This window comes from Simochromis diagramma, unplaced genomic scaffold (assembly GCF_900408965.1).
Source record: "Simochromis diagramma unplaced genomic scaffold, fSimDia1.1 OVJJ01000320.1, whole genome shotgun sequence".
In the NCBI taxonomy this organism is placed as follows: Eukaryota; Metazoa; Chordata; class Actinopteri; order Cichliformes; family Cichlidae; genus Simochromis; species Simochromis diagramma.
This window is the reverse complement of record NW_024386773.1, coordinates 4,234,135-4,246,512: the sequence shown is the minus strand read 5'-3', so window position 1 is coordinate 4,246,512 and position 12,378 is coordinate 4,234,135. Positions and strand designations below refer to the sequence as shown.

The following is a 12,378-nucleotide window of genomic DNA, read 5'->3' as shown; positions in this document are numbered from 1 at the left end:
TACAGCCCATTTAAAATGAACCAATTTAATGCAGATGACAGTTTTTTCTTTACTTAGTGTTCCCTTTATGTAATCCACACCCCAGAGTTCATTTAAGAACATAATAACCCACTGTCCTGGCTATTTCTCATGATGGCACTTTTACACAATAACTTGCAGACAATGTCAGCTGTAGTTATGTGTTATGTTGGAATTAATGTCATTCTAATTTTTAACTCATACAGTTTGGTCTTAACCCTCTCAAGGCAGGCGTTGCAGATTTGCAACAAGTAAAAGCTAACAACCTGATTACCCCACATACATATTTTATGAGTTTTTTTTACTCAGAAGTACCACTGCAGGTATTCTTTTGTGCATTAGCAACAAAAACTTAATTTGAGCCTGAGAGGGTTAATTAGATTTTTATCAGGCATTTGTTCTTCCATGTATGGTTTTCATATTTCATCACTACCAAATTCATTTTGTTTTCAAAAATGTTTTTCCTCTACAATTTATATGTTTTTGAACTTCATAAATGTCAGGAGTCCGTAAACAGTAGTTTGACGTTTTTACTAAAAGGAGAAGAGAATTAAGTGCAGCGGAAAAGGCATTTGTGTTCTGCTATTGTTTTTCCACATTAATGCAGTTGCTGAGTCAGAATGCTGCTAATTTGTTTTATTCATATGGTCTTGCAAATGGAACATACTTGTTTCATGTAGAGAAGGGGATTTAAATTCAGATGCAGAGGAGAAGCACAACTTCTCTCCATGGTTGCCAAAAAAACCTTACATTAACTCAGAAGATCCACATAATTATCAGCATACTGTAGCTCCACCCCATTTCAGCCTGAGTCTATTTACAACAACTTAAACCTGCTGCGTGAGCATAGAGTATGAAATTCAACTCTGCCTTTTATATCCACTTATATGATGTTCCCTATTCCTGAATTGCTTCATTTACATGGGTTTAACATTTAAAATTTGGAGTCACAGAATGAGTTAATGACTGAACTATCAGCATCTGCTCCTTTTAAGGGTCAGTGTGAGCTTAGATGTGTATTTACATACATAAAGTCTCAATATAGATAAAAGTGTACAGCTTTGGTATATGTAAACTGAAAAAGTACTTGGTAAATGGTGATCAAAGCCACTTTTTTATTTTATTATTTCATTTATTTCTTTTATGTAAATTGCTAGGGGGAAATGTTTTTTCTTTCCTTTGTGAACAAAGAGGGGAAAACAAACCTTTGATATGAAAAGTAACAAGTAAGAGAGAAACAAGAAAGAGAAAGAGGATGGCAGTGAAATTAAAGAAAGGGGGAGACAGCAAGGACACATTTGGAGTAGATAAGGAAAGAACTAAAGCGAGGAGTGAATGGAGTCTATTAACCGAGTGAGAGTGAATGAGAGAGAGAGAGAGAGAAAGACCACTGGTGCCGCAGCGGGACCGACTGTCACACGGACTGTCAGAGGGGTCGTTGCGGGGAGAGCTGCAGCTACTCGCCGTTTACAGGCAGTCAGACAAGAGGGAAAACATAAGAGGAGAAAGTAGGAGAAGAAGAGGAAAGGGGGAAGAGAACAAGAAGGAAGAGGAAAGAGCTACATTGCCAGTGGCTGTTCTTAACTGCTTGCCCTCACCTCCACCGGACAGGATCTACTGCCCCTCATCATCATTCCTCTTCATTATTATCACCATCATCCTCTTCATTATCCAGACCTCTCTTCCTCATCACCATGCCGGGTTGGCGGCGGAACCTTACTTTCTGTCTGCAGCGGATGCACGAGGAAGGTAGGAAGACAAAACAAATTGCTGTGTGCGTGTGTTTGCACTAGCAAGTGCACGCGCGTGTGTGTGTTTGCGCACGGGCAGCACGATTTCCTGCTGTTTAAATTGGGGCTGAAATATGAGCAGTTGGGTTCTGGAGACACTTTGAATCTTTATGATTTCTGCTTCATGTGCTCTGAGTTTTCTGGATCACTGGAAGTGTGTGCGTGTGTGTATGTGTGTGTGTGTGTGTGTTGCGTTGTGTTGTTTGCGTTTTGTGGGTTGATTGAGAAGCACCTGCAGCTTCACTAACTGTGTGTGCGCGTGTGTGTGTGCATGGATACGCTCGGGCTGCTGGAGCTGCGCGCTGTGCGCACACGTGTCACCACGGGTTTGTTCCGCCGTTTCAGCAGACATTGCGCGAGGCTACTGATGCTGGCAGGTCAGGGCGCGTGTTAGTGCGCATTTATGTGTGTGTGAGAGAGAGATAGAGGGAAATCGAGTGAGAGAGACCCACAGACACGCAAACACATAGAGGCAGTGTGCTGGTCCTGCAGCATGAACACAGGAGAAGGCAGACAGTGATGATGTTGGTCAGCTAGAATGTGCACGTGCGTGATGTAGCTAAGAAGTGAATGCGCGCAGATGAGAAAGTATATGTTGCATGTGACATAGAGACAGAATGGTGCTGACAGTGGAATGAGAGAGAAAGAGAAAGATGTTCTGCATCCCTTTTCTGGGCATTTTTGTGTTTACAGACACACACACACACACGCGCGCGCGCGCTAATATTGTTAGCGTATTATTTTAAATAAGACACATATTTGACTTGGATTTAAATTCAGTGTTACATACCATTATATTGTGTGTGTGCGTGTGTGTGTGAGTGTACGTATGCTGGTGTGTGTGCATAACAGGATGGTCAGTTGCATGTGTGTGACCTCATGGTTTTATCTTTCCCAATAAAAAGTAATCTGCAGCATAAAATCGAATTTTAAGCACCAGGGAGCTTCTAACTTTAAACAGGCTGTTTCTTGTGTCAACATGAGAAATCCCCCCTTGCCTGAAGCCAGGTTCATAAAAAATTGGAAAACATCCAACATCTTTGGGGTGAATTTAAAAACTGTAAGCCAACTTCATTAATAGGGTCTTTTTTGAAAACCAGTTTACAAAAAGTTAAGGCTCTTGTAGTGGTCTGCTTAGCTCTTTTTTTTTTTTTTTTCAAGATTACATGTTTAGCAATCACAGAAGACATGTTTGTGTCTGATCCCTTTAATGGAACAGTGACGTTAATGTATTCTATCACAGTTGCAGAAAGTGTGCAAGTGCCTAAAGAGTGCTAGCAGACCATGTACCATCTAGCCTCGCACACGTGTTTTTTGTTTTTGCTTTCTTGAGACTCCTCTACTTGTTTACTTAACCCATACTTGTGAGTGCAAGAAAGAGAGGTAGTGGACAGCTAAGTGAGAATTTATGGGCAGGACAGATGCCAGAGTTTGTGTGTATGTGCATATGTTTGTGTTGGGTGTAAGGTTTTATTTACTGTATGGGTGTGAGACAGAGACCAAGTGAAAAAAGGTGGAGTTTTTTCAAGATTAGTGTGAGGAAAAAGAAATATGGGGCAACACAGAGCAAGACGGTGTTTGTTTATGATGTGTGTGAAAGAGAAGTGCAAGGGATGGAGGGAGATAGTGGAAGAATGCTGTGTGCGCTTAGTGTTTATTGGGCAGGAGATGCAGCTTTTACATTAGTATGCTGGTGACACTGTTGTTCATTGATAAGTGCCTTATGGATCTATGAATGGCTGTTTGAGGCCCCTTATTGTACCAGCCTTCAATGTTTTATTTTATTTTGTTATATTAGAGGGAGGGAATGAGATATGGGGGTTGACAAAATGTGCCAGGTAAAATCTACTTGATAAAGGGCAGGTATCAAAAAGGCAAAATAACATTAACACTTTCAAAGATATAGTCCAAACAGGACACAAGTAAAATATGCCACAATCAGGTCGTCTTTCAGACATGCATACAAAGCTGTAGGCCTGAACAGACAAGAAGATGTGCTGAAGTTGGAAGTTCAAACAGAATGGGGGAAGAAAGGGAATTTAAGTGACTTTGAGGGTGTCAGACGGAGCTGGTCTGAGTATTTCAGAAACTGCTGATCTGTTGGGATTTTCCCACACAACCATCTCTAGGGTTTACAGAGAATCATCTGAAAAAGAGACACTGGCATAAGCAGCCAGTATTTTTGAGCGGCAGTTCTCTAGACAAAAATGCTTTGTTGATGCCAGAGGTCAGAAGAGAATGGCCAGACAACTTTGAGCAAAGAAAAGAAGGTAACGCTAACAGGAAAAACAAAACAAAACACCTTGTTATGATCAAAGTATGCAGAAGAGCATCTCTGAATGAATGACTTGTTGAGCCTTAAAGCAGAAGGGCTGCAATAGTAGAGACCACACCAGGTGCCACTCCTGAACAGGAAACTGAGATTGCAACTTGCATGGGTTTAATTTCTGGTGTGACAATGTGACTGGTTGGGTCAGAATTTGACATACACAAAAAACCTAAACATAAAAGTATGAATCCACCTTTTCATGTATCAATGGTACAGGCTGGTGGAGGTGGTCTAATGGTGTAGGGGATTTTGTTTTGCATACTTTGGACCCCTTAGCATTGTTTAACCCAGAGGTTCCCAAAGTATGGGGCCCCCCCCCTGGCGGGGGGGGGGGGGGGGGGGCAGGGCCATTGTGCGGGGGGGGGGGGGGGGGGGGGTGAAAAGGGAAAAAAAACAAAAAAAAAAACGCTTGGACACTGCTAGCACGGGGCGCCCACATTGAACATTTTTCTTGTAAAACAAAGGGGGGCCTAGCAAAACAAGTTTGGGAACCGCTGGTTTAACCCATACAGCCGACCTGAACATTGCTGATGACCATCTCCACCCCTTTATACCCATTTCCCGATGAATGTTTCCAGAAGGACAATGTGCCATAGTGCAAAGCTCACATCATCTGAAGCTGGTTTTTGAACATGAGAGTGAGTTTACATTACTGAGACTGATGACAGAAAATGTTGCTATGGTAGTATTTTCCAGTACATAAACAATCTGTATGCAATTTCCGAATCAATAACATGGGCTAGAATGCATCGAAATCACTATTTGCTCACATTAACTGGCATATCCAAAAGGGTTCAGCAGTCAGCTCATTTTCCGCTGTCAGCCGCATTTATGTTTTTATGTATATTTCAGTTTCACTAATGATCATTTCAAATCAGCAGGCTGCATAAAAACTATTAAAAGTCTCACAGGCATTTATACTTATTTATACTGAAATAAGTCCCTTCACGTTCAAGAAGCGTTGTTGGAAAAATAGAAAGGAGTCAGTAACTTCTTTTTTCGGATAAACCATTGTGTTGCATTGTGTTGCATTGTGTGGGTGCATGTGTTTTGTGCAGTTAAAAGGAAATGACCACTGTGTAATGCATTTATAAGTAGCTTCGCCACCACCATGTAACAACTGTTTGATCAAAACATCTCATTCCCCTGCAGAAGGACAGATTATGGATAAGCAAGCCTGTCAGCATGTATGAGTGTGTGTTTTTGTGTGTGCCGTAGAGAGAAAAGAGGGGGGCAGTGTTTGTGCATGCAACACCCATCCATCATGCCAGAGATGGGGAGAAATTTAAGGGTTCAAATAATAATGGCGATTGTGATCTGCATGAAAGATGGAGGGAAGGACTCAAAGAGAATGAAAGGTACAAAGAGCCAAATGAAAGGAGAGTCAGAGAGGGAGAGAGAGAGACAGAGAGAGAGACAGAGAGAGAGACAGAGAGAGAGACCTGACAGAGAATGTTGTAAGAAAGAAATGGATAAAAACAGAGGAGAGCATCAAGGAGAAAGATAGAGGGCTGGTTTCTAGTGCTTATCGTTTGAAGGAAGAGATCCCATTCATCAGGAGACTAAAAGATCAAATAATGTGCTGGTTAGTGGAGAGCAAGCCTGCCACTGTGTGTGTGAATGTGTAATAAACTGTGAGCTGGTGATTGAGCTCCAACCTCCCAAAAAGCCTTTTAATAAGGCTAAGTTGTGTTATCACTGATGGGTGGGGAGTTGAGGGGGCATGCAAAGAAGGAGCTCAGGATGTAAGAGGAGGAGATAGATAAGGGGAAAAAAGACTGGCATGTGTCAGATGGTGCACTCTGGACACTGAAAGTGCTAGTAACACTTAACATTATGGACATGCATGTTTATTTACAGATATTGGTAGAAATTACCAAATGAAACTATAGATGGGGAAAAAAAGTAGTACCCACCACAAATCTAATGGTTCAGAGTAAGGCTTAAGTTTTTTTGCTTTATTTTTTGCATTTAATTATAACTTTCATTTATTTATTTATTTAGTTTTGACAGATGTAACAGCACTTAATACTACATGAAGCTTCAAACAACTGAACATTTGATAATAGGGTAACTACTTAATTGCTAACTGGAAATTGTAGATGGCTAATGTAGCATGATTTGTGATTCAACTGTTTTGCTTCATAAGAGAATTCATCTGTATGCTGATAGAAATGTAATTATCAACAGTAGCTACTTGTTGCTGAACTGCTAGTCAAAGTAAATAGGAAAGTGTTCCCATGTGTCGCTTATTAGTACTATGGGCAAAATACTACACTGAATTTCATGTTCCAAGATACAGTGTAAGTCATAAGTCATGGTGTGTTTTTGCAATCACTTACAGCTATTGAGTTCCTGAGGTCATGGTCAACATGGTGCTTTATTGGTCACATGCTTGTTATTGAATCTTTACTTGTGATATGCAATTTATTTGACTCTTTCTTTTACCTTTCATTATTCCACATTTTCATTTTGGCTGTTTTCCATTGGGTTAAATGGGGACATTGTTTCTCATCCAGGCGCCTATATATATATTCACCTTTGTAGGTTTGAACTGAATAGAAACCCTAATTCTGCATTTGCGCAACTGTGGTACCTTCAGTAATTGACATACATACATGCTATATGTCCATCACTGAACACTTAAGCCTGTTTATTAAGACCTTATAACTATTCACCCATTGTAACAAGTGCTCAGTGACAGGATAGCCAGCGTTGGGGAGTAATGGAATACATGTACCGCCGTTACGTATTTAAAATACAAAATATGAGTAACTGTAATCCGCTACAGTTACCATTTAAAAAGGTGGTATTCAGAATACGGTTACTTTGTTGAAATAAATGGATTACATGGCGGTATTTTCCTGTTTCATATGTTAGGCTATGCCCTCTCTATTTTTTGTAATTCCACGCCGGTGGAAACCCAAACACAACATGCATTAAGAGGCTCTAATGTCTGTGTCTCAATCTTGCGTCTCAAAATGACGTGAAGAAATATTTTAAAAAATGATTTAATATGAAGGCAATAGGCAGAGTGTTACAGGCATACCCCTAAAGAATGTAGCCTCATGGACAGTGTAGTCCATGCTGCAGGGAGAATGGACTGCCATACCCGTTATGTGTCTGTGAGCGAAGGAGGGAGAAAAAGGAGAGTAGAAAAGTACGAGTTGTCACCGAGCAGAAATGGGAGCTGGAAGCATGTAAATATAATAATAACCACTTCAGCCAAAAAGAGTGCCTGACGAGCCCAGTTGTAAGTAAGCTATTAAGACTCGACTGTACACTGTGTTCGTGTTTTCCTCCTGTTAAATTCTCCCAATACTTTCGATCTTTGGGCTGAAGGAAGGACAGTACTCGGTATATAAATGCTCAATCAACAATCTTTTATTCCATACAATTCAACACTTTATGAGCATAAACCATCCGGATGGGGAGACATGCATGCAGAGGGTCACAGCAAATCTCAAACTGGTGGAGGATTACTCAAACTCTTATAGCCTCTAGTGGCCCCCACCTAGTCGTAAAAACCTAAACATTCACATTCTCCTAGCGAGCCTGACTTATAGCCTTGGCTCCATATTTTGTCTGCCTTCAACATACGGTGGGGGTGAAGTCTCCCATGGAATGTGCTCTCTGTCTCCTCTACTATCAGAAAAAGCAAGGTCCTGACTCTCTGAAAACAGTATTTCTTATAACTCAGCAGTATAATGCATCATAAACAATATCATTCACTCACACTGAATCAGTAGTCTAATGTATTAGAAATCAGTTTAATAACTGTAATAGTTATCACCTTCTTCTAATTCAGGAGAATACTACAAACTAAAACTACATAATAATTTCACAATCTTTAATTAGGGGTATAACATGGCATAAGATAATATTATAATCCCACACTCCGAAACAATAAGTTCCAATGGAGCAGCCTTTCAACGCCTCTCTCTGTCTCTCGCTAGCAAAGTTGACCCAGACTACAAAGTAAAGCTAGTTTTCGGTTACGAGCCCGACACGAACCCGACGTATTAGCCAGAGGTCCCTTTACTATGGTTCGTTTTATATACGTGCAGAATAGTTTTCAATACGAGATTGCTGGAAAAAGTGCAGCCTTACCTAATGTCCACCCTACTGTTACTCATTTTATATTAAGATTAAAAATGGTATGGCGAATAACCTTCAGTAATAGTAATAAATCACACAGCAATAGTTCATTTATGTAGTTGTAAAAAAGTATGATAATATATTAAGTAATTAAAAGTATTCAGAATACGTTACTCTCATTGAGTAACGTAACGGAATACATTACAAAACACATTTTGGGGCATGTATTCTGTAATCTGTAGTGGAATACATTTTAAAAGTAACCTTCCCAACACTGAGGATAGCATGCAGACAAAGGAAGAAAGCTGTTTCATCTGTACATTATGTCAAAGATATAGATGAAAATTATTGTGCTTGTTCTTTAAAATCATGTACTATAACAGACACAAAATACAAGACAAGGCAACAGAAAAGTGCATTTGAGAATAAAAAGAGAAGATATCTTGGAGTTGTTTGTTTATCATGGTTGTTAAAGATTACAGACTGGCATTTTTCTATACCAGTGGTATGGGAACTCCAGGCCTCAAGGGCCGGTGCCCAGAGCTGGACTGGCCATCGGGCATACCGGGCTGATGGTGATTATTCGTTTTTATGGGCCGATGGGTGTTTTTTGTTTTTTTTTGTTGTTTTTTTGTAACAGTATAAACAATGAAAGGTGGTGGATTGGCCAGATGCTGGCCGATGTGTAAAAATAAGTACTGCGCACTAGCTAGCATGACAGAGTTTCTATACTTCTGGGTGGGTGCTTTGATGTTACTGATAGTGAACTTTATTCATAAGGTTAGTTAGTAGAATTGCCAACCGTCCCGTAAAAAACAGAATCGTCCCGTAGTCAGAGAAAATATCACGCGTTTCGTATTGAGGTGAAAAGGAACACAGTTTGTCCCGTACTTCAGCTAGAATGGAAAAAGACACAAAGCTGGAGTTATTCTGTGTCTTTATGCTGCACAGCTGCCTCTTCTTCTCTCATTCTCTCCCCCTCCCTCTCCTGTTGCTACTTCAATCATGAAACTGATCAATGATCAGTTGATTGACTTTTCTCTCTTGTTTGTTTATCGCCCACTTTGCGCCCAAAAGAAGAAACCAGCGGATGTCGCGCTAAACAACAGCAGCACGTTTAAGCTTGATGAGCTGTTGTTAGAATTTATTTATTTATTAATTTCTAGTATCAGCTGATGTTTGCTGGAGCCACAGCTGTAAACCTGCTGGTCATGATATTGGTTTGGTTATCTGGTGAGAGGGAAACATGAAGATGAAACCAGGAGATGTCCTTACTGAATCATCAGAGCTGAACAGGTGATGGAGAAACAGGTTTACCTTTCAGGTGACATGAATGAGTTGAAGGGAAGTTATGAACTGTTTCTGAGAGACAAATAACACCAATATCATTTTCTATGTAGCTGACAGCTGGTAACTGTGCAGGGGCGGATCTAGCAAAGTGTTGCCAGGGGGCCAGGTAGGGCATTAACAGGGAGAGGGGGGCACAAAGAAATACTTTTCTTTCTTATTCTCATTTAAAATGTCTCGCTTTTAATAAGTAATTATCTGAATCTTACAACCAGTTTTTATAAAATCTATAGACATCAGACATATACCAACAAGACAGTGTACATCACTGTCACAACAGTGCTTGTTTTCATTCAAAGGCTTTATGGCTTTTCCTATAATAATGGTTGCCGGTCTCTAGTCAAAATGCCCGGGCCGATTTTTTGTCCCAGTCCAGCCCTGCCAGTGCCCTGCAGGTATTAGATATCACCGTGGGTCAACACACCTGAATCAAATGATTAGTTCATTACCAGGCCTCTGCAGAACTTCAAGACATGTTGAGGAGGTCATTTAGCCATTTAAATCAGCTGTGTTGGATCAAGGACACATCTAAAACCTTCAGGACACCCTGTTCTATACATTTTTAGAATGTATAGAATTTAACTGTATTAACTCTTGCACCAATAATCAATAATTATCAATAAACTCTTGCACTCTTGCAACAATAAAATCTATTTAGATCTATTGCTGTGGGGACAAGTGTTGCTCTTGTTAGAGGAATGCCTTTCTTAAAAATTCTTTGAAAACTATGCTGGTTATTCTTTGAAGTGTGTGTTGAGTATAGCACAAAAGTTAGGCACACACAAATTTTATAATAATTTATATAATATAATGTGTTTTTCTGGATACACTGTGCTTTTTCAGCAGTCAAAGATTGATGACACCGTGTCAGAGCACTGGCTATGAATTTCAGAAGGATCAGGCCTTAACTTAACAGAAAAGTTAGCAATAGTTCTTTTCCTATTACAGCTACATCCACGTCTGTCGTGGCTAGGCGGCTCACTAGGGCTGGGTATCATCACTGATTTCTATAATCCATTCGATTCCGGTTTTCAAAGTCCCGATTCGATTCAACTTAGCCTCAGACAGTCAGAAATATTATAATTCTGATCATTTATCAGTACTGACTTCATCAGAATTGTGAACATCACAGCAGATGCCTTTGTGTGAAAGTAACTGAGAATAAAACACAGAAAAACATGAAGGAGATTTTCCTGGTCTGGCTTTTTATAGCAGATAACCTTAAAAATATTCTACAATGTTCTGCATACAAAGTTTAAATTTCTTCAGTATTGAACAACAGAAAAAATAGGCTTTCTTGTCCGAGGTCATTTAAGTGAAAAAAAGAAAAAGAAAAGAAAAAGACAGCAGCCGACAGCGCTGTAAACAACGGTAGACTGGTGGGTAATAAGCGAATGAATAATACAGAAAACAGAGATTGGAGACGGGAAACTGTTTTTGAAGTACAGAGAGAGATAGAGAGAGAGCTAGCTGTGCATGAAGTGTGATTTTAATAGTAGTGGAAGCAAAACAGCAAAATTCATGACAACATTGATCAAATGTGAAGCACAGTTTGCTGCTTCTTTTGCTGCTGGCTCGGTGAATTTTGGTTGGAGAGACAAAACCTGCAGCTCAGAATCAGCGCAAAAAGACGTAAACACAGCGGACCGGACGCATCAGAACCGCTAAGCTCCGACAGCGTGTCCGTCTACGGGCCGTCGGGTGAGAAAGCCGAGAAAGACAAAGTTGATTCTGATGCGTCGGTCCGTTCTGTGTTTACGTCTTTGTGTGGGATCCGTGTACCTGCTCTCATTTGCTGTTTGGTTGTTGTTGAAATGGTTTTGTGAGCTTTAATCTGAGAATCTGGCGTTTCTGGCAAAACACAGTTATATTTAAAAGTCGATTCAGGATTTAATTAATTGATATCGCTTTATTCAAGCTACTCGCCTCCCACTTCCACCTGCACTTTCAACTGGACCACGGCCAATCAGAGAGGTCCCGCCCCTTACTATCTCTGATTGGTTTAGTCCACGATAGGGGCATAACGTGTGTCTGTTGTTGACCACAGGGAAGGTTGCAGATTTTTTTTTTTTTTTTGCTACCCCAACAGTTGGTTGCACAGGTGCAACTAAATTTTTTTTTTTAGTCGCACCACTGAAAAATTTGGTCGCATTTGCGACCAAATTGGTCGCACTCTAGAGCCGTGATATATATATATATATATATATATATATATATATATATATATTTTTTTTTTTTCATTTATACTATTGGCTTTCATCAGTAGGCATATAATTTTTGTTTTTTTGATCAAGTTATACTATGATATAATGGCTCTGAGCTGAGTTCTGTGCACTGACTCTGCCCCAGAGAGTAGAGAGAGTATAGTGTACAGTGTTTGTCTTGTGGCAGTGTCCTCAGGAACACGATTTTATTATGTTTATCCTTGCCTTGTAGTGTTTCCTTGGTGAGACAGCATTTTCTGGTGCATCGTGTTCATATGTTTAGTTAGCTATCAGTCCTTGAAAGATGGTACAATTCATTCACGGTAAAATAGCAGAAGGTTAGAAACCAAGCTAAAATATATTTTAGTTTGGGATGGATGGATGGAAAATCAATTTACCCTTTCAGTGCCACAGTTCCACCACTTGAAATAATCTTTAAATAGGCTGTTTTTAAACTCCCTTTAAAATGACTGCTTAAGCACAATTAGAAATCAAACTTAGTGTTAGTTTGGTCAGGTCAGAAAGTGAAACTAAATCATTTGATCCGCATGAAACGACTGATGCTAGTGCCAAACCACATCAACTAATGGCT

The 12,378-nt window shown here is 40.0% G+C and overlaps 1 protein-coding gene across 1 annotated transcript in view; it reads left to right on the top strand.

Annotated features, from left to right (window-relative positions):
* Window positions 1–1,112: 1,112 nt before the first annotated feature.
* Window positions 1,113–12,378, top strand: part of LOC120716527 (glutamate receptor-interacting protein 2-like) — a 259,433-nt gene continuing 248,167 nt past the window's right edge. Inside the window, exon 1 of the mRNA XM_040004067.1 lies at window positions 1,113–1,767. Coding sequence (XP_039860001.1) covers window positions 1,713–1,767 — 55 coding nt within the window. The 5' untranslated portion in view covers window positions 1,113–1,712. The remainder of the gene's footprint in view (window positions 1,768–12,378) is intronic.